This window comes from Haplochromis burtoni, unplaced genomic scaffold (assembly GCF_018398535.1).
Source record: "Haplochromis burtoni strain Fernald_Lab_line unplaced genomic scaffold, NCSU_Asbu1 Contig_275, whole genome shotgun sequence".
NCBI classification, from domain to species: domain Eukaryota; kingdom Metazoa; phylum Chordata; class Actinopteri; order Cichliformes; family Cichlidae; genus Haplochromis; species Haplochromis burtoni.
In genome coordinates this window covers 306,422-328,900 of record NW_024582636.1, presented here as the reverse complement: position 1 = coordinate 328,900, position 22,479 = coordinate 306,422, and the positions used below count along the sequence as shown (strand labels likewise).

Sequence of the window (22,479 nt, the reverse complement as noted above, 5' to 3'; positions counted from 1 at the left end):
CCGGTGAGGTTGTTTTCCCACAATGCACAGCGAAACAGCCACGTAAACGTAAACCATCGTAGCATCAGCGCTGCCTGCGGCTTGCCTAGCTGCCTCAGCTTCTTGTATAGCTACACCTTCCAGATGTGCAGATGATGATGCAGGACGCATTTCCCAGGTATTATATTATTGCTCTGGGTTGCGGATGTGCTAACTAACTAGCTGTTAATCGCCGCGCTGATTAAACTAAGGTTGAAGTTCAATGCTGTTAGTGAACACGCTAATAGTTAGCTGCTAACCTTTGCTAGCTGGTTAAACTGTCCTGTAGATTGTAAAGTCTTGTTTCCACACAAGATAAATTGATCGTTAACACCACCGGCAAACGTTAAAAGCAACGTGTAACGTCAGGTAATCTACCAGTTTATTGTTCGCACATGTAAACATAGCCAACCATTAGCTAATGAAACACTGCTCTTAAAGTTGGGATTAAAGTAGCCGAAAGGTGAGACAGTTTGTCTCCGCAATCTAGTGTCGCTGCCTATTTTTTTTTTTAGTTAATCCAGGATTTAACGTTGTACTCGCGCCTTTTATTTGAGTTGTCTTGAAGTTCTGAGTTGTTTCGCTTTTTTCTCTGGGTGCAGTGAAAGCACCTAAAGCCTCAAATCGACTCCTCATAACCTTCATTCAGTCCGTGGAGCTGTCCATGGTTCTCACATGATGTTTATTGATTACAGAAAATTTACGTGAAGGCCATAGTTGAGTAGAAGAAACCTTTAGTAATCTGCAAGTTAAAAGTGAAACATCCAACAACACCACAGATACAGGCCATTTAAAAACTTTGTGTGCAACAACAGAAAATAAAACAAGAGTATTCAAATAGTTTAAAAATTGCCTCCAACTCATTCATGATTTTAGTTGTTTGACAGGAAATTAGAAATTTTGCCTTGTCTCACATTGGTCCTTACCAGTTCTATATTAATTTAAAATTTAATCCGCATCTAGGTTGAGCCCACTTATGGTAAAATTTCATGCAACCTTTTTGAGTAAGTTTCCTAACAAGCAGACAAACTTGACCAATTACAGTGGAGTGAATTAAATGAGTGCACTTTCAAGCAGTACCGTAGATAGAGGAAGAAAAATGTGCCTTTTGTTTAGAAAGCCAGTGACTAATGAGACAACATTTCACCAGTCTAGTGGTTTTAGTCTTTCTACAGGGTGCTGAATGTGCATCCAGATAGGAGAAAGTGAAATTCCCAGTAAAGGCTCACCTCAGTTTCCAGTGAGACATCAGAAAGGCAGCCAAGCTCAGTCAGATTTCTGCCAACAATCTTCGTCCATAGTTTGACTTTCTCCATGGTTTGTTTTTGTTAATCAAGGTAAAGTAACAAAACTGGCAGATGTATTGCAAAGGAGATGAAAATGTATAATTAACCATTTCCTAAATCTTCAGTGCTGGTGCAAGATCACCAAAGGCCCCAAAATCAATTAGAATACGCTCAAAATGAGATTTTTACTAAGTAACTTAACACGTAATGAAACTTGCTTTATGCTTTTAGCAAGTCATGTTTGGTAGTGATTGAATTTGGTAACAAACGGACTGCAAACGAATAAACATTTCATCTTGAGGCGCTGCTTTAATTTTGAAAAAATGTCTGTTTATAATCTTCCGTATGTTGTATTTTGACATTTTTTGGCATCCCCCCCCTGGAAGTACTCACACTCTCCCTCTATGCTGCTTTTGTATTACTCACAAGTAGATGGCTGCTTTAAAATATTTATTATATAGTATATCTCCACGGACGACACTTGGCGTTGATATTGTTTCTAAGTGCTGTGATAAAAGCATATAGAAGATATTCCCCGTTTTGTTTGTCTTTTCATCCGACCTTGGTCTGGTTTTGAAGGTAGTTCTTAGTTGTGGTACCTGACACTTCGCTGATTCTGCTCACGTCACGGATCCTGTGGACTTGTCAGTCAAGGAGGAAGGAAATTGACCGGAATTCAAATCGCATGCAGGAGGACAAACGTGGAAAGTGTCCCACTAACGCACATTCTCAGCTTCTCAGTAGATACCAGTGATCGGAGATTTTGAATGCTAAAAAAATTAGTTAGTTAAAAAAAAAAAAAAATCTATATAAATAACTAATTGCACTGTTGTAGCTTGAATACTAAAACAAACTGTTAAATATTTCATGTTCGGATAGATGAGTGTGCAGACATTATCCATTAAGCAGTCAAGTGAGGTTAGAGGTCACCACAGTAATCTATATTATCCTGAGAGGAAAACAGTCAGTATCTGAGTGCTCGGTGTGTTCATCTCAGTTTGTTATTAAACCTCCCAAAACATTGTACATTTACAAAAACCTGATATTTGAGAATTTAATAAGGAACTGATTTTTTTCTGCCCTTTGTAGAGTGATAAATGGAAAGCAATGCTGTGACCAAAGACTGAGTTGCAACTTAATATAATTTTTATTGTTTTTTTACTGAAGTATTAGTCATTTAGTCTAAATTGTCATGAAATCTATAAAGCTTTGTCAACACATCAAAATCCCAAGTTCAATGATGAAAAAGCAGAGCATTTCCTTGCTGCACTCACAGATCTGTGCCATCTCCCTCGTTTGCAGGCCTTCAGCGAGACTGCCAGAGCTGTAAGATGTCGATGGTGTTGTTTGCCTCTGTGGTCCGAGTCGGGGACGGCCTGCCTCTCTCAGCATCCACTGATTATGAGCAGGACAAAGAGCTTCAGGAAACAAAGAGGCTCCTCAAAGGTCTCTCCAAGAAACTCGGCCAGTTTCCTGACCGCTGCACACTTAGGACTGGACCATACAACATCAAGTAGGTCTTTACTCTTAGCAAAATATCCAGTTATTCTGCTCTGTTAAATGTTAAATAACTTTTGGTATTAACACGTTTCAAATGGGCCGTTTGGTGTAAAAAAAGGTCTGTTTGGCTTGAGTAAAGATAATATCAGTTTAAAGGTGTAGGGTTAGTTTTTCCTTTGATTTTGACTAAAACCTCTTTTGGACAAGGGCCGAATTATTCGCGCATTTTTAAGCGTCTGCATTCACTCAGTGTATCTTCAATTCCCGGTATAAAACCAAAATCTAGACAATGCATTTTTAATGACCCATGGGTGGTGAAATAGCCTGCTGTTGACAGTTTTACTGCTTTCTTTCTGACCCCTCTAACACACATGTGGTTAAAGAAAATACAGAAAAAGCGTTTAAATTTGAGCGATTTGACAGCTCGGGCTTCATTTGAGGTGTCAGACGGTTCCTGAAAGCTCTGCTTGTGCTTAGGGAATGGCTTTGAAACTCTCAAGCATTGTTTGTTAAAAGCTAATTAGTCTTATTACGACAGAGGACATGACCTTAGAGAACCTCACCGCCAACCATCAATGGGCCAGCTATACCTTTCAACAACCACAGAGTCTCCTTTTGATACGTCTCTTTAATCAGCGAGAGCTCGAAGCTTCTGAGGAGTGCGGACGTCTAAAGGCTGCTGAAGTTCAAAATGAAAGAGGCGGCGTTTAAAGTCACCGGTTAATCTGTCCTGTGATATTCCCGGTTCTTCAGTGGCCCTTGTCATGTCTGTAATATTTGTGTGTTGTGAAAGCTAGATGAAATTCCTTTTTCAGCAGATTTAATCCAGGAGGTTTTAGAACATCGGCTCGCTTGCTTAATGCCCCAAGTTTTACACAGTGATTTAGAGAATGCACATCACTGGAAGCAATTTAGGGACTATAATATTTGAACATACTCGCACTGTAAGTCACAGTTATGAATCATCAGTTATATCGTGGGATTTAATCCAGTTTTATTTTAGCTGTTACCCACAGTGGAGTTATGATTTATTTTCTAATATTCGGTGAGGTTTTATAGGCACAGTCAGGCAGCTCCGAGACAGATATTGGTAAACATATTTGTCCAGGGGTTTATTGTAAAGCACATTGCAACTTACAGGTTCAATTCAGTGTTTATTATATATGCACCAGCAGCTTGTGAAACTAAAGGGCACAATAAAAATGAATCCATCAATTCAAATTGTGGGTAAGGGGCCCGCCTCCATCCCACCCTTAAACGTGAGTCATTTGCTTCAATTTCTGATGCGTATGTATGTGGCTACTCAGATCAGATTGACTCTCATTCCTCAGATATCGTCAACACCGCGAGTTTTTCTTTCCATGATAATCATCATATTAGTCTCAACTCTTTATTGACGTTCAGGTTTCATATCCATTCAGATGCGCTCCGAGCTATTCTGGTAATGTGAACGTCTTTGTGTTTGGGGAATTTAATTTGCACTTAGTGTATCAATTAACACTGCAAGGCCAGCACATAGTTGTTTCTGCAGAGGTGGATTTGGATGCGAGCCATTGTGTTAAATTAACTGTGAAAGTGTGGCGTTGAAGCAGAGATGCGCTTAAATTGTGTTTGCTCTGTGTTTAGAGCTGCAACCTGCAGAAGTCAGAAATGCCTGTGTGTCCCTGGATATAGCTTTGTGTCCTAATTACAGATTCCCAGGGTTTCTGTCGAGAGGAAGAGTGGCGCGCTGCATTAGAGCAATAATATTTGTGTTTGTGTGTTTCAGTTTTACGAGCTCGCTGGGCGTTGGATACCTGATGGTATGCACTGCAAGTTATCCCAATGTTTTGGCCTTCTGCTTCCTGGATGAGCTACAGAAGGAGTTTATTGTCACCTATGACACCAAACGGATCGAGAGTGCCATGCGGCCCTACTCCTTCATCGAATTTGGTGAGTCCGTGGAACTGTGCGTTTCAGCCGAAACGACCACGTGGGAAATATGATGTCAGCTTTTCAAATTAAAACGAGTGCCATGTCTGATGGTACCTATCAGGTGTAAAATTGGCCTGATTCTTTACAATATTCAGTTTTTAAAGTTTCTCCTGGGTAGTCCACAAATTTTACAATACGGGGTCACAGTCAGTAAATTTCAGATACAAAAAAGAGAGTTTGATGGCCTGGGACTAGTCAAAAAGTATTTTATGCTAGTTGATTGGATAGTTAACCTACCAAACCTACTTATGACTTCACCTGCGAAACAAAAGCACTACATCAGTCATCATTACCTAAAAGGTTTTTTCCTTGCTGTCGTTTTAAAGAGGCTTTTGAGGACGGGCCTCCCATATTACTCCCAATTACAACAACGAAAACCAATCTCACCAAAATGAAATGAGCTCGAGCTGTTATTGGTGTCAACCATCAAACAAAATTTAGAAAAATTTGGGGGCGATCGTGGCTCAAGAGTTGGGCGTTTGCCTTGTAATCGGAAGGTTGCCGGTTCGAGCCCCCGGCTTGAACAGTCTCGGTCGTTGTGTCCTTGGGTAAGACACTTCACCCGTTGCCTACTGGTGGTGGTCAGAGGGCCCGGTGGTGCCAGTGTTCGGCAGCCTCGCCTCTGTCAGTGCGCCCCAGGGTGGCTGTGGCTACAATGTAGCTGCCATCACCAGTGTGTGACTGTGTGTGTGAATGGGTGGATGACTGGATATGTAAAGCTATACAAATACAGGCCATTTACAGGCCAAACAAAATTTGAAAATGATCATTTAAAAAACTTGGATGCGAGACAACTAACAAATAGACAAACAAACAAAACTGATTACATAGTGAGTCTACAGGGCAGCATGGAGCCTACTCAACTAGATTTATTTCAGAGCTTTGGTAACAGTACTTTACAGATGTAAATAAACATAAAGACATGAATAAACAATTTTAAATATAATTAATATTAGGTTTACATATAAAACATTGTTTTTGTGGACAGTAAAACTGAGACACTGGCCCAGCGTATGAAATAGCATTTTTGTTATGTAATATGTGATATGCAGTGTTTCTGTCTATCGTTGATCGAAAATGTTTTTGTTTATTCAGAAATCATTTTCCACTTCCACATTAACAGCATCTTGCTGTGTCACACAAAGGGTGCATTTGGTTCTGCCCGGCTTTGCTCTTTGTATTATTAATCAGCTCTTTGTTGTGCTGACTGTTATCCCTCAGACACCTTCATCCAGAAGACCAAACAGCGCTACAATAACCCTCGTTCCCTGTCCACCAAGATCAACCTGGCTGACATGCAGACAGAGATCAAGCTGCGACCGCCCTACCAGCTCTCCCCTGAGGACCTGCGGGCTATCAATGGATTCTCAGTGCACGCACCTTCAAAGTACAAGGGCATAGGTAGGACATAAGCTGCACACGTATGCGTGCAAAGTATGAGAGAGGCTTGTAATGAATTTATATACGTACAGCATTTAAAGATGCATTTATTCATGTGCATAAATATATATACAGGGTGTGCATGCACATTAAATTTAGATATTTAATCTTATTATTTGTATAAATTTTTCATTCTTAACATTGATGGTATTGACCACAAGACTGTGACATGATGTACATAGTTGCTTTTCCCTCAAAATGTTCCTGGAGAAGGAAAACAGGAAGTGCTACATGGCTTTAAAGACTTTTAAAGCAGACTCTGATGAAGACTTCAAGTTTATATGCGTTGCTCTGTTTTGCTTGCTCATTTCAACCTAAACAAAATGCCTCAGGAAGCATCTGTTTTTTTTATCCTTTATCGAGGTTTTTTGGACAAATCAGAAACATTAACTCCAGAGTTCAGAGCTTTCAGCAAGTTTTACACCCCTGCCATGGACGCACGTTTTTCTGTGATAAACACATTTCCCTGGACCCAGGGCCTCTCCACAGGATCCTAGTCCCTTTTGCTTTTTGAGCTGTTTGTTCACGCCTCTTTTGCTTTTATTAAAATGTATTAATATGCAGTTCAGAACCAAAATGATTCCTCATCGCCGTATTTTCCTGTATCTTCAGTGGATTAACAAAGACATTTCTTAATTACAAAATCTCATTTAAGCCCTAAATATTGAAATATTTATTGAAAGAAAAAAACAAAACATCCGCAGCAGAAGTCATTCAGCTGCTTAAATTTGAAATGGTTACTTTCTGGTGGATTATAAAGGGCAGAGAGAGACTGTGTGATGAGATATTCATTTTCAAAATGAATCCATTCCGCTGTTGCTTCGTCGTAGCTCAGACCCCGTGCTCTTTACATCGTCCACAAAAACAACCCCTTTTCCCCACTGTCACACCTCAGTTGCCCCAAGCTAAGCGATGCCACCTCGGGTCACTTGTAGCTGTTGTGTTTCCCCCTGACATCCGAGAGAGCAGCTCTCCACGCTCTGCTCACTCTCCGCGGACCTTCCTAGTGTCTTGTTTTTCTGAGAACATAAATCATTTTATCCTGAGGGATGAAGTATGCTAATCTGATAATAGTGACACATTAATTCTTTTACTCTGCAAGTGAAAGTGAGATTTGAGAACAGCACATTCTTGGCTTATCTTTGCCATTCAGGGATTTATTCCCTTTGTCCTGCACATAATAGCTTTTATATGTGTATATATATATATATATATATATATATATATATATAAATGAAATTTTGTCAAATCTAGTTGCTTTGTTGTTCTTCGGAAAGCAGATTTATCCGAGACCTGCGTCCTTGTTCTCTTGCAGCTCCCACGCAGATGCTGGAGCCGGTGACTCTCCCGGGAATCGTATCCTGTGTGCTGAGCATCCTCTGTGGGGGGCTGAACCTGCTGCGAGGGGTCCACGCTATAGAGAGCATACTGCAGGTGAGGGCATTCTAGAAACGACTCTCAGATTCAGTTTCTCTTAAAGGGAAATGAATGCTCAATGCAAGGCTGGTTCTAGTTTGATACTTTTAGCTGTCAGTTTTATTTGTAGCAAGAAACTTAGAGGACGAATGAATTCCCGAGGGCTGGGAATGTAGGTCCGTCACAGAAAAGCAATCAGGTAGTCAGGAAACGCAGACTTTAAAGGTGGTGGGATTTATTCTAAAGAGAAAATGATGGCAAAGACTTCACTGTAAACATTCATCCCAGTTTACTAATTATCTGCCTGGCTCAACTTTGACGTCATGAGCCACTAATATCTCCTGACTAACATAAACTTATGACTGATTATGGTCTGTCTGGGCTCACGTCACTACCACATGCCTGCCATTGTGTCCCTTGATAGAGCACCTGTCACATCACACTCTATGAACTAGATTAGATCACAGTACATGAAATGCATGAATAAAGATACCTCAACATGTTCTTGTCATATTGGTTTCTTTTTTTGTCCCTACATAAATGACTAGCGCTTCAAAAAACAACAAAAAAAACCCAAGCATTTTCTCTGTGTCTGCAGAATGATGATGAAGACTTTAATTACGTGATTGCCTTCTTCCTCGGCACAGCGGCCTGTCTGTATCAGGTAAGTGATAGTCTGCGGTAAGGGGAGCCCATCACTGGCTGACTAACAGCCCTGCACTTTATAGCTCAGCAGCTTGTCAGCTACACATTAGCAAAAGCTCAGTGCCTTTCGGTCCAGTACCTTCTCTAAAAGATTTTGCTCAGCTTTTTTTCTGCAGCTCCTGATACTAAATGGATCACCGCAGACTGGTAGACACAGTGATGGGTACAGAGACATCAAATGGGATTTCTTATGAAAAACATCCCCGCCGGTCATGTGGTCTGCGCATCGTTCACGCTCTCTGTCTTTCTCCTTTCAGTGCTACCTGTTTGCCTACTTCTCAGTCTGGAGGAACAGCAAGTCCTTCCTGGCCTTTGCACTCATCTGTCTTTCCAACATGTATTTGTACGAATTGAGGAACATCTGGCAGATCCTCTTTCACGTGGCGGTGGGCGCCTTCATGACCCTGCAGATCAGACTGAGGCAACCGCTCGGCAAAGCACCGGACTACAATGTCTGACAAAAAAAGATCTGAAACTCAAAGGATAAATGGACCTGTAGTCTGAAAATACTGGAAACAAAATAGAGACAAAAAACAAAAAACCAAGCATCTCGATTCAGTGAGAAAAGCCAAAAGCGATCTCGCAGCAGCGCGGTAGCCCTGTTCAATAAACCCCAGCAGCTGTGAACAGATCTCAGTTTGGACTCTGCTGCAGCTTGAATCATTTATGGACCTTACTGGGAAGCCACTGCCCGATAACAATTTTCCACTTCCTTTCAGTGCATCCATCCCACCTGCAGGACGGATGCAGTTTTGCTCCCTCTGCAAGCACCAAGTATTGAAAGCGACGCCACTCGCTGCCAAATGCATCGGCTAAACAATCACATGAACTTCAGTTACTTGTTCAGTTATTTTTCATCTTCTATGTAAACCCACTGGTTCTCCATCAGATGCACGACTGGTTTCAGTCATGGTTTAAAACTATGCAACGCTGCCTTCTGCACGTGTGTGTCCTCGTATCTTATTTCGTAAGTGTTTGTCATCGTTTAGACCATTCTGCGTATTTATTTACAGACTGATTTCTCTGACGAAGAATTCTCCAGATTTTATGAATTTTGCTTGGCGATCGCTCCACTTTTATGTACACTTGTGTCTTTTTTTAGTCACAAAGTAGCTCCTGTTTCAGCCGACGCAAACAGGCTGTTTGCATTCGTACCCTACTTCCTCGCCTACATAGCCTCAAGCATATGCCAGTGTCAAGTGACTGTGTTAATAAACAGGTCTGTGTTGGCAGCGGTATAGATGCATAGCTGCGTTGTCAAAGCCAGAGGCGGCCTGTATCATCTGAACAGCCTCTGGCCTGTTTTTTTTATTTTCCCCTCCCACCGAGCCCCTCAGTTCAGACTTGGCTGCCATTTCTAAAAACAAAAACAAGAAGGAAAAAAACAAAAAATCATCTTTCACATTTAGCCTGTATCAAGGATATTGGCAGTGTTCACATTTAACACGATTATGACACAAAGATGCCATATTTATCGTCATCGGGGATTTATGGAGTGATTTCCCGGCGTTCCTGCATCATCCCAACAACTAACAGCAAACAAAACGAGAAGGGGAGAGAATTGAGTTGTGTTTTTCTTTTTTCTCTCCATGAGCAGCTTCAGTCGTGCCAAGGCTGTCATGACGTTTTTCTTTTTTAATTTACATTTTTTATTTATTTTGGATGATCCCTGTCTCACAGGAAGAAGTGAAAAATGAATCAGAGCATAGACGCGTACGCAGCTTTGCTTTCACGTCCATCTGGCATCTGCACTATTGTTCTGTCCAGAGACTGCTGTAACACTTCATTCTCGTGTGATTCATCATCTGAATGTTCTCTGCTGTCCAGCATCGGGTGCCACACCTACATGACCTAATAGCTCCTTTTTTTTTTTTTTACCCTACGGCTCAGACTTGATTGGAACTGAAATGTGATTCGCAAACTTCTAGATTGTTCAAATGTTTTCCACAGCAGTTACAGTAAACGTGTTGTGTGGGTGTGTGCTGTAAAATAGGAAACTTGAAAGTCAAAGATTTAAGTAATCCAAGTGTGGAACATGAATGTGATCATTTACAGGTCTTTAAATGGAATTTGCTAATCTAAACTTTGAATTTATTTGACACTAGAGACCTGTTATGATTAGAATACAAAATCTTGTTAAATGTTAAAGTTATGAAATGTGGAAAACATTGATTTGATTTGATGGGGTAAATGTGTTGGAACGCTAGTTTTAAGCCAGTCGTAGTAGCTCCATATTGGCCATTTTTGTGTGTGTTGCACGTGCACATCATGATGTGATCTGGTCCTCAATTTGAAACGTGAGCAAAGCTGTGGAACACCGAACATTAAAAAACATTTCCATTACAATGATATCTTTTTTTTATCATAGCACTGTCAGTTTCATACCAAATTCAGGGATATCTGGTACATGTTGCAGTAATTGTGAAGACAAAAATCACTTTTGTTTTAAAACAAAAAAGCAGGGATGCTTCTCCTGAGCAGGAAGTGCTCCCATTTTCACAGATATGTGCTGCCTGACCTGCACAAATTTGAACTTGAATGTCAGCGTGGTGACGATGTGATTGTAGCAACGCTCACATAGTTAGAGGCCAACAGGTTGGCTGTTCAGAAAGGTCACATTCATTAAGTCTGGAGATTTTGTTTGCACTAACATGGGTTTGAATTCCCGGAGAAAAGCAGAGGAAACACTGTTGTTCCTGCAGCTGCTGCATTACAGTCGACGACGATTCTTATTTTATCCGAGCGAGCTCAGTTTAAATTGGGAGGCTTCAGTTTTGATTACAGTCTGGCACTGCTATGTAAATGCACAGCAGGAGTGACCAAGATCTTAACTGATTCCTGTTGGAGATAATAGCCACTGATTTGACTTATAAATACAGATATTAATACCGTGACGGATAATGTAACGGGCAGAGCGTTAATCAGGAGATTAGCATTTTTCCTCCTTGTCCTCCGTCATATAAACAATAATCAGTAATAACAAAAAAGAAGACAAAGGACCTCATGCGTAAAGCCTGTCATGCAGTGCTCCTGCCATCTGTTGGTGAGCTACGTGAACATGTAAAATGACTCCCAGGATAGAGTGCAGTTAAAACAGAGGAGACACCTGAGCTTTCCACACATTTAAACAAACCTTTTGTTTATAGATTTTGGCTTTGTGCTGCTGAAAGAGGAAAAAGTCTTCCTCAGCCTGTGATATTTTAGACAATGCACCTTTCCAAGCTACAGCGTGTCCACATACATTTGGTCACTTTTGTTTCTTATTTAAGTCCGTAGCTTTGGTATTGTGTGCCAAAACGACAGCTTGCACAAAGTAAACACCAGCATCAATCTAGATCCATAAGAGACCTGACAGCACAGCAGAACATGAACAAGAATCAGATCTCAGGGTACCTGTGAAACCTCTCAGCAGTTTATTTTACTATAAAAAAAAACAGCATAATGTTTAGCATGGCAACAAAAACAATCCACAGTTTTGTCTCTGAAGCCATTTGTGTCACAGACACGGCCACCTCGTGTCAAATAAAAAGCGAATGAGAATGCTGTACTTTGTAAAGATGGATCCACTCAGGTACCTTGTAGTCACACCCCTCATCTCTGGTCTGTGCCTCTCCAAGCCCCTCGTGTTCCCTAATGGCACATTCATGCACAGTGAACAGTAGAAAGAGGGGGGTGACGTGGGTGTAGAATGGCAGTGCATCCAATTGGAATCATATGGAATGACACCTATAGGTATTAGCCGGGGTGTGTGAAGATAATGGTTGCAGCAGTACAGTACATTAACAAAGATTTAAAAAAAAAAAAAAAAAACGCCAGAGAAGACCAGTGCAGGTTTTTCCCCTTCATTCCACAGGCTCAGAATCATAGTGCCATTTACTCTTTAAAAAGGAATGAAATTCAAAGGATAAGGCTAGTGCTAATATTTTTGGGTCAACAAAGTCCCATGAAACGACCAAATTTCCAGTGGACTAAATTCTGATGTTGTTCAAAAGCAACGATTAGTGAGGCAATTATTCCATATAATCATCATGGGCACTTACTGAGCGCGTCAAGTCTGAATTAACCCTCACGTCATACTTTAAAATAAATTAATAGAGTGAAACAAGTCTAACTTGTTAATAAATTGTTTCATTTGCATGTGTTAGTCAATACATACTGAAAGATTAAATATTAGTCCTAAGTAACTGATTCTCTCCTCTTTAAACAATATTTTTAAAAATCTTTTAAGTTGGACTATTCCTGGGACTGCCAACAATATCTGACTCCCGCTTAAACATTTATAGTTTCCGTAAACTGAAAATCCGCCCACTGAGTGGTAGAAGAGCTCTGATTGGCCGGAATTTGACAACACATTTCTGTGAGTTTAAATAATCTTTTCAAGTTCAACTATCAATTTATTAATATTTTTTTAATGGAAAGTGTCCAAATTAATTATTTTCTGACAGCAGTTTAAAATTAATACATTTATTAACCTCCTAGGAGCTGGCGTCCACATATGTGGACATCACATTTTGGGTTACTTAGACCAAAATACTGAATTTTGGGCCTGATATCCACTTACGAGGACATTACACTGTCACTGTTCTATCAAAATTTTAAATGAATATCCTCCTATGTGGCTCTCATTTTTCTTAAAAACAAAAATAAGGCAAAAAAAAAAATGTAAAAAATTAAAGTAATTCTTTGTTTTTACATCCATCGGGCCCCAATATGTCCAAATATCAAAGAGAAATTAAAAATGCATGCGGTGGAAGAGTTTGGGTCTTAGGAGGTTAATATGTAGGATTTAAATAGAACCTGAGGCTAGTTATTCAGATAGAAGTCCATAGACTGCAGTTCATTTTGAGTCCACTTAATACATACAACATCGTAGTGAAGTAAATACTGATCTGCATAGCATACCAAATAAGTTTTAAATAACTTCACGCACAAATTCAGTTTGTTTTCACAAGATGCAAGTGGAGAGAATATTGCAGGCATTACTTAAAATGTTAATTTTGCTCTTTTCATGAGATCAGTTGACAGTTATAATAATATGACTCTATATAAAATATGGACATAGGTCTGAAAATAGAAGCCAATGCAGTTTAGGTGCCTTAAACATGCTTTTCATGGCCAGCAGGGGGCGACTCCTCTGATTACAAAAACAAGTTTGATTTTTCTGGAAGAAGAAATCTGGAAGGACACTTACTAGGCTCCAGTTATCTATGACCTCTGTAAGCGTTTTCCTAATTAGTTTGTCTTGATTGCTAGCTTCAAGTGTCTAAATACAGCACGATATTGACTATTGACAGTCAAATAAGAGAACAAAGCAGAGCATGATCTTCCTTGCGATTGACAACCAGATGAGCGTGCGGTGTTTCTAAGTGAGATCCACCCCCAGTGACCTCTAAACTGTTAGCTCAAGGCTTAACAATACTTCACAAACCAATGGGTGACATCATGCATGCCTACATCCATCTTTTATATACAGTTTTCTAGCCTTATCCTTTAAACTTGGTTCTGAAGTTTTCTGGATTCAGTATTCTCAGGTGAAAACATTTTTCTGTCCATTTACGTTTTCCTGTGACAAAACAAACCAAACCAGGTGAAGTATTTGGTAATATCATCATTAAAAATCACTTGAGTCCCATGAGCCAGCCAGGTCAGTTTGTCTGATGACACGCTGAATAAAGATGTAATACTGAAGAGAACTGCTCTGTTAAGGAAAGAAAACAGCAGATAATTGGGCACATGTCCACATGTGCTTATCTGTCCCTGTCCACAGGATGAGCATCATCACCGTCGTCAGTACAGAGTCCATGTTAAAGGCCTCATCGGAGATCATCGGACATTCATTGGGTCGTACCATCTGATTGAGAAAGCGAGTGGGGAGCTGTGGGAGCAGAGCACAACAAGGTGGACGGCTGAAAGCACTGGAGTGCAAAAAGAAATGGCTTTTGAGCACCAAGGCTGATGCATTTCCATCCTCTAGTCCGTCATTCAATGTACCGCCTTGCTCGGTTTTAAAACTTGCTTTTCGCTGTGAGAAAAGGGCAAGAAAAGAGGCCATTTGGGGGGAGCTGAAGCTAAACGGAACATCAGCTGTGATGCAGTGCTAACATCAGGCAACACCAGTGAGGACGTCTGAAATCCCAACATGAATTATATAGTATGTATATCTGAATATGTATAATATATATATATTCATGTACAAAATATAGAATCTTAATATATCTCATAGGGTTTGTGTTTCGAAGTTAAAATAGAAAATGTTAAAGATTAGAAAAAGCTCTTTACTGACATCCTCTTTGTTTTATGTGTTTGTGAATATATATATATATATATATATATATTATGCTGTTGATACTACTGAGGTTGTGATATTGCACATCTGGCGGGAAGCTTTCTGTAAACACTGTGCAGCGTTTTCTTTCTGTTATAAAAGGAAATTCATATAATCTCAGAAAACCCGGTTACCTGTAGGACACACTCTTCAGCAATAAAGACCATCTCCTCCATGAATCTGTTAGTTACCGATGTGATTAGATAATGACACAAGGACGGATAGTGCTGCAGTGCTGGCTTAGTGTCCATACTTGAGAGATTCATACCTGCATCACAACATGGACCAAAGGTATTACAAACCATACGTGAAATTCTGTACATACACATAAAACTGTCTGTGTTTTACATGTACATACTGTATATACTTCAGCAGGAGCAAGGCAGAGCGAAAGAGAAGAGGTAATGCAGCTTATGTCCTCCCGCAGGTGTGTCCAAAAACCCATCGGAAAATTACGGCTGATTGAAGCAAATCAAATTTCTTATTGACCATTTTTCCTTCAGGACCCAGACTCGCACAGCTGACCAATAATCTGTCTTTATGCTCTGACTGGACATCTTTGGTCTCATCGGCTGACTCGTAGCGAGGCTTCTCCGACTCATCGGCTCCCCCACAGGCTGGGCGTTGGGATGAACATTTTCCTCATCCTTTATGGCCTCAGGTTTGAGATGGGTTCAGTGCTGTGAGAAAAGTTCAATCTCAGTCCACCCTAAGCCTGCTTTGTATGTCGTAAGGCGTTTAACCCCCTATGTGTCTGTCACTTAGTGTGGGTTAACTGCTGGAAGGTCCACTGGTGAGGAAGTAGGTCATCATCTCTCCTTTGCCCTTGACTGTGACCACTCCTCTGTATTCCAGTGTGTAGTTATAAGAGCTCAGTACCTGGTGCAGTTCTGGGGTCACCTGAAGGCAGATGGAGAATGGAATATTTAATTCCCTGGTCAGCATTTTTGAGATTTATCATTATTTTGCTAATAACTCCCAGTGACCAATGATTTGACAGCTTGAAAGTCAAACATGCTGTGTCATTGATTAAGATGGCGTTTAATGGAACCATAATTTCTAGAAAGAATAACTTTCAGTCAAGTTGAACCCAGTTTAATTTGACTACAGTGCTGTCTTAAACTCTTTATATTTTTGCTACGAAAATTGGAAATAATCAATAATGTTGAGATCAGGAATCTGGGGAGACCAATCCATGTCTTAATATCAAACGTGCCCAAGGATAATATTTTACCTTGATTCTTAGCTGTTTTTTAATGCTTAAACAATTCATAGCTCAGTGTTATGTACTCAACAGAGAAAACTTTCTCTGGTCAGATATAAGGACTCATCTGAAAATGAGTGAAAAATTAGCCAATGTCCAACGATAAATGTTGAAAGACCTTCAGAAAGCTTGGAAAATTACGAAACATGCAAGAAAGTCTGGCTCCTTGGGAGTGCAAGAGCAGCTGGCCCTCCGCCGATTACCAAGACTACTTGGAGTACATCTAGAAGATGCGAAATGTAGCTACCGTCACTGAAACTGATGATCACCATGGCAGCAGTGATACCTGAAGCCTTGGAAACTGCGAAGCAAAGACTCACATCCTTGGCCAGCCACTTGAAGAGGTATACCAGAGAGCTAGAAGGCAGGAGAATAAACCAGTTGTACTCCACTGAACCATTCAAGGGAGAAGGACACAACCCATAACGGCAATGCTCAGTGGCTAGTGGCTCTAAGAGCAGACCACAGCATCCTTCCCGAACAGGATCCAGGATCCATGGCAGCGACAGACATCCAAGAAAAGGTCCAGTAAGAAGCACCAGGCTCTAACATGATTCATGCCTACTGGCTGAAGAAGGTGACTGCACTGATGAAGCAGTCCTAGATGACACAACAAACATCCATGAACATCAGGAAGATGGCCACAACTGACCGCATGCTTAGTGAATACCTCAGGAAGCAGAAATATGAGAAAGAAGAGGAGCAAGAAGAAAAAACATCATGGAAGGACAACCCCCTGCATGGTATGTACCATCGGCAGATAGAGGAAGTGGCTTATATCAAGCAATCCTACCAGTGGCCGGACAAAGCTGGACTATCTTTCATTCTGGAGGCTCTGATCATGGTAGCATAGGAACAAACTCTGATCCATAGAGGCTGGAGTCTACCACACCAGGCAAGACCCCAGGTGCAGGCTGTGTAATAATGCCCCTGAGAAAATCCAGCACATAGCAGCAGGTTGCAAGGTGCTAGCAGGCAGGGCATACATGGAACGCCATAACCAAGTGATCGACAAAGTATACAGGAACATCTGTATGGACTGGAAGTCCCAGGGTCAAAATGGGAGACGCCCTCTAGGGTGGTCGAGAATGACCGAGCTAAGATCCTGTGGGACTTCCAGATACTGGTGATGGATAACCAACCGGACATAGTAGTGGTGGACAAGCAGACAAAGGCGGCTGTAGTGATAGATGTAGCTATACAGAATGACAGCAATATCATGAAGAAGGAACACAAGAAGCTGGAGAAGGGCTCAAGAAGATGTGGAGGGTGAGGGTAACAGTGGTCCCAGTGGTAATCGGAGCACTTGGTGCAGTGACTCCCAAGTTAGGCGTCCAGCAGATCCCAGGAACAACATCAGAGATCTCTGTCCAGAAAAGCGCAGCAAAGATACTGTGCTGGACCCTCTAGCTCCCAGGCCTCTGGTAGAGGACTCGCGCTTGAAGGATAAAGTCCGCCCACAGGGGCGAGAGGGGAATTATATAGTTTATGCACACGTCTTGTGATCTGTAAATCACCAATGGAGTGTCTAATCAGTTCTCTGTGTTGTTCTTCCTGAATTAGTGGTAATAAACACATCTGATGCCATAGTTCTGTCAATAACATTTTGTATTAACTCCTTATGCCTTTTCCCCTGATTATAGTCATTGGCTCGATGAGTTTGGCTACCTCCAGTGGGAAATATTCTATTATTAGAGTTTTAATACAAGTTTCCAACAAAAACAACTGCAGAAGTTACAGAAAGTTACAAAAATGAAACTCATAACTTTACTAATAAAATGCTGCTTGGAGCCATTTGGTGTTCATTAGGAAGCAGCAGCTCATATTTTCTCTTTTGTCACTTTTTCCTGCAAAAAGGTGGACTGTAAAGAGATCAGATGAAATTAAAGAATTCAGTCTGTGTTCATATTAGCTTTGAATTATTAAGCTTTAATGATTGAATATCTGATAAAGCAAAACCAGTAGGGCCATTTTTAATGATCATTCTTCATTACCTTGAATAGACTCCTTTTTTCCTCCCTTCAGTCGACAGATAAGTGTGGTTTTACAGAGCTTATGCACACTGGATGAATTTCAAATTTTTCACCAAAATAGACTGAAGGAGTTGGGAGGGAAGGAGTTCAGAATAATTTACTGATGGAATGCAAATTTTATAGTTGATTTTAAATAACTTACTGATTATCTGAGTACACAAGATCATCAGTGTGAATTTAAATGACGGGACATATAAAATTGTTACCTGGATTCTCTCTGGTACACCTGTGCTGTCCATGCGACTCGCCACATTTACAGTGTTCCCCCAGATGTCGTACTGAGGTTTCCTGGCCCCGATCACCCCAGCCACCACCGGGCCGATGTTAAGACCTAGGAAAAGAAATAAATATAGAATAATTAAAACTGCCAAAAAGAGGTGCAGGTTAAAAGATATGATGTATATATCCTACAAAATCAGATCTCAGAATCTTTTCAATTTGATTCTTTAGTTCCAATTGGGCAAATCAGTTACTTTTACTGGAGCTGTAGTCAACAACAGTCTTACACTCTGCAAAAAAAAGTCCATTTTTCTTTCCTGCTACCCACCTATTTTCATCTTGAAGTTGTTAAAGGAGTGTTCATTGATGTATTTCATCTGGTCCATCAGCCTCATGGCGTAGTCAGCGAGAGCACGGATGTGTGACCGCCCGACCTTGTCATACGTGGAGTCATTGAGGCCGGAGGCTGCCATGTATGTGGAGCCGATAGTCTTGATCTTCTCCAGCTGGCGGAACTGATCCTCGCTGATGATCTGAGGATAGCAGAACGAAGGTTTGTAATATCAGTGGCCATATTTAGCAGAGTTTTGGGTCCAGTGGATTCAATAGCAACCAAATAAACACAGCAATCAGTAATTGGATGTTATCAGAGCCGTTGTTCTGCATTCATACATTCAGACAGCTTCCAACTGGAATAGTTCAGATCTTACCTCATCAAAGTCGGCGATGATTTCATTAAGCAGTCGCAGGCACTCCACTCCCTCGTTGTTGCCCTCCAACTCTACGTAGAACTCAGAAAAGTTACTAATAGAGGCAAACATAACTGCAACACACTCGCACGACTGGTAGTAGAGCTCATCGTTCCGACGTTCCCGCTGCAGGAAGTGAGCAGCCACGTCTTTGGGAAGGATGTTGTGGAGCAGACGGCGGTTGTAGGCTTGCAATTCCTCCATCTCCTCCTTTTCCTCTGTGGCCTTGTGATGAGTTAGAGAACAGGATTAAAGATTAATACTTCATTTACAACTGGATGGATTTTTTATGACATTTGGCACAGATATTGAAGATGCCAAGAAGATGAATGCTAATGAATTTGGTGGTCCCCTAACATATTATCTCGCCCCACCAGCAGCATTCAGTATCATCCTGACATGGTAATCACCACTAAGTTGTTATTTTTTAAAGAAGGTTCAGGAAAAAACCCTTTTACCTATCACTAAATTTCTTTACTTTGTTTTGGTATCTCAGCCTCACAAAACTGCAAATGGAGCTTGAGACTCACAGCCTTGTTTTTTACTAACCATTGGTGACAGCAGTGAGCTGGAAAATAGAGAGCCCTCCAGCAGCTTTTTTAAATAAGTTTTTTACTTGACTGGATTAGCAACTACAAGCAGAACAGCCTGCTTCACAACCTTCAGAAAATGCCAAAGAAGCCATGAACATCCCTTAAGGAATGTTCTTATTGTCAAATTGATACTGTACTGAATATTATTTGGTTATTATACGCACACTCTCACACACACGCACACACACACATACACCCTCTGACATGTTTGTACTTTCTCAAATAAGAACAAAAAGTTTCTTAACAACAGAATTTGGTAAACTATCTCAGTGTTTATTGGTGAAGCAATGATTCATGTTGGGGATGCAAACTTTTCAGAGTCACGTTTTATACTAATCTAGGTACACCTAAGTACATGCTTACAATTACGAGTGTAACCAATCTTACCGAGCCAATAAAACACACTTGATTACTGAGATTAAGATCATCAATCATTGTCAGCAAGTGTGAACACCTCTATGAAAGCAGATGTTTTGGCAGTTTGTTGGTCCTGAGCAGTCAGGTGTGTGTTAACAGTCTTCCCAGACTATCCAAGAAATCTGCTTGACCATTCTTATTATCCATTAGGGTCCCTAATTTCATTTTTCATTTTCTTCATAGCCAGTTCAATATTTTAACACTAATGTTAAGTCTCCACAATGTATTTTTCAATCTGTTATTCAGATTTACAGTTAGATGAATAATATTATGATCAGAAATATCTCATGTTGAGCACTTGTTCACCCTGTATGTGTCTACATGGGAGCACAGTCTAGGTTTGCAAAGCTGCATCTGACTAAAATGCACATCACCACCTCATTTCAGCTACCAAGCACGGTAGCGGTGGTGTTTTGAATTGGGCTTCTTTTGCATCCACGGGACCTGGATCGAACATGAACTCCTCTGTACGCTAAAGTATTGGAGAGTCGAATGTGAGTCCATTTGTCCAACAACTACAGCTTGGCCAAAGTTACAACAGATGCTGATCCACAAAACAGCAGTAAATCTACAACAGAATGGCTGAAAAAGAAAAGAATCTAAGTGTTGCAATGGCCCAGCTAAAGTCCAGACCTCAACTCAACTGCAATATACTGCAGAGAGTGGACGGACTCTGTGATGCTGCCTATTTGGTCATTTCTACAAAGCTTTAAAATTACAGCACTTAATTGTTCTCATTGGCTTCTGATTCCAGCCTTCACCTTGACAGGATGTCTGACCCACATTTAAAGTTAATTTGTTGTTTATTCCTATTATCATCCTTTAAAGGAACACAGTGAGACATCATTTGCATTTCTAACAGATCTATGCACAACTGTTGTGTCCATGCCTGTTTAAATATGTATATTTTCCCTGTCATGCTGATGACGATATTCAGGTACTGCCTAGCCTCATCACTTCTCAAATCACCAAATATTTTCACTTAAAGGAAATAAATGGAAATCCACTTCCTCCTGACAAAGTCTAAATCAACTAAATCAGCTGTTAAATGCCACATTTTAAACCAACTGCAGCTCATTTAAATCATAACATTCTGCATCAAGTGTGAGTATTAGCTCTGTTTATTTTCTTTCAATCCCAACATGTTTTTGAATTAAATTAATTTCCTAGCACAAAGTAATAACAGCGATTCCCTTCCTAAAAATGCAAATTTATGCTAAAAAGCACACCAAATACGTATCTACAAAGTCACATAATGACACTTAACACGGATACCAGGAGGAAAAAAAAACCAAAACTACTTTTTAAGCATCAGAGGCCAATGGAATCATAACTATACAAGGGGAAGGGGCAGCAATGCGCTATAGGTTCTGTTTACTCTTGTTCTCACACACGCATACACACACACTAACCTGCAGTTTCCACAGGAAGTCAAGCCTTGCTGTTGACTCCACCTGCTGGGCGTGAAGGTACAGGGCAAGGACGAAGACTGTGATCACCACTGGAGTCATGATCTTTAGAGGCACCTTGTCTACTCCACACCTGGAGGTCAGCACATACACATATTAGTATTACAGATAGATTTTATGCCGAGTTACCCAGCTACCACAATCACTGATATATGCAGGTATTACACAGAGTTAAAGATGTACTCTGCAGGAAAATAACATAAAACACAAAAACAAGCTGCCCTCTAAATCTTGGCTAATTAGCGTTAGCATCTGTTGCCAGCAGGTCATTATAGTTCCATTTGTGCCAGTGGAGTGATAATGATGCTGTTAGCGTAAACAGATGACAGAGACCACTTTGGGTCCCGCCATCAGTCTCACCTTGTTCCATTCATGGGCTCACTGTGAGGGAGGAACAGAGAAGAGCCGGTGAGCACTTAGAACATCTGCACACCTTCAAAGCTTTAATCATTACAGGCACGAAATGACACACAGAGACACACACAGGTGTAATAAAGAGACTCACGCGTTGTTGATGGCATTGGCCATGACCAGCAGGTCCTGGTTGTCAAAGAGGCTCACTTTGGGAACCTCCATGATGAGAAGGTAAAGCAGTTCGATGAAGAGCATGAGGAAGAGCTTACCGATGCTGCTGACCTGCAGGAAGACGGAACAGGCCAGCAAGCTCAGCAGCACGCAGGACGAGAAGTACTGAGGGAGAAAATGCAAAGAGACTATTGTTTAGTGGCCAGGCTTTATATGCTGCAACAGTTCTGACTGAACAAGCTGCATCTGGATGAGTTATAAAACACACGATTAACCCACATTTTCACTGCTTAACTTCTAATTTGAGCACGAGTGTGCACACCAAATGTTAACATTTACAGCTGCAATTACCCCCACTTAGCACCCATTTGTTCTGCTCCCAAAATTTCGTTTCATGTCAGAAGTCTCACATTGAAATCTTACAGTTACGTGTGTGTGTGTGTGTGTGTGGTGTTCAAAAAAAAAGCAATGCAGTACTTTGTAAGACAAATTTTACCCAATTTTAACCATGTGTTTGCTCTAACAGTGTTAAACACAGCATTTTGG

The 22,479-nt window shown here is 40.8% G+C and overlaps 2 protein-coding genes across 4 annotated transcripts in view; one reads left to right on the top strand and one right to left on the bottom strand.

Moving 5' to 3' along the window:
- The first annotated feature begins 16 nt into the window (after positions 1 to 16).
- Positions 17 to 14,461, top strand: sec22a (SEC22 homolog A, vesicle trafficking protein). Of its 2 annotated transcripts, none has more exons than XM_014339318.2 (7): positions 17 to 157; positions 2,607 to 2,817; positions 4,573 to 4,736; positions 6,000 to 6,179; positions 7,534 to 7,652; positions 8,233 to 8,298; positions 14,107 to 14,461. In XM_014339318.2, exons 2-7 carry the CDS (start codon positions 2,636 to 2,638, stop codon positions 14,293 to 14,295), a joined length of 900 nt encoding a protein of 299 aa, XP_014194804.1. In that variant the 5' UTR covers positions 17 to 157; positions 2,607 to 2,635; the 3' UTR covers positions 14,296 to 14,461. The 2 variants fall into 2 exon arrangements, with proteins under 2 accessions (XP_014194804.1, XP_014194803.1); XM_014339317.2 differs by lacking the exon at positions 14,107 to 14,461 and adding an exon at positions 8,597 to 12,402.
- Positions 14,462 to 14,643: 182 nt separating this feature from the next.
- adcy5 (adenylate cyclase 5) overlaps positions 14,644 to 22,479 on the bottom strand; it is a 93,358-nt gene continuing 85,522 nt past the window's right edge. For both annotated transcript variants that reach the window (XM_005940077.3, XM_005940078.3), the window contains exons 15-21: positions 21,914 to 22,098; positions 21,769 to 21,789; positions 21,352 to 21,481; positions 18,891 to 19,154; positions 18,509 to 18,713; positions 18,168 to 18,292; positions 14,644 to 15,564 (exon numbers count right to left, since the gene is read on the bottom strand). In XM_005940077.3, the coding sequence (XP_005940139.1) occupies positions 15,436 to 15,564; positions 18,168 to 18,292; positions 18,509 to 18,713; positions 18,891 to 19,154; positions 21,352 to 21,481; positions 21,769 to 21,789; positions 21,914 to 22,098 (1,059 nt within the window). In that variant the 3' untranslated portion in view covers positions 14,644 to 15,435. The remainder of the gene's footprint in view (positions 15,565 to 18,167; positions 18,293 to 18,508; positions 18,714 to 18,890; positions 19,155 to 21,351; positions 21,482 to 21,768; positions 21,790 to 21,913; positions 22,099 to 22,479) is intronic.

Bases quoted from the DNA above. Each gene is read 5' to 3' on its own strand.
- sec22a (XM_014339317.2), top strand. From the start codon at position 2,636: ATGTCGATGGTGTTGTTTGCCTCTGTGGTCCGAGTCGGGGACGGCCTG. The intron at 2,818-4,572 runs GTAGGTCTTTAC...TGTGTGTTTCAG, and splicing joins ACTGGACCATACAACATCAA to TTTTACGAGCTCGCTGGGCG. The intron at 8,299-8,596 runs GTAAGTGATAGT...TTCTCCTTTCAG, and splicing joins CAGCGGCCTGTCTGTATCAG to TGCTACCTGTTTGCCTACTT.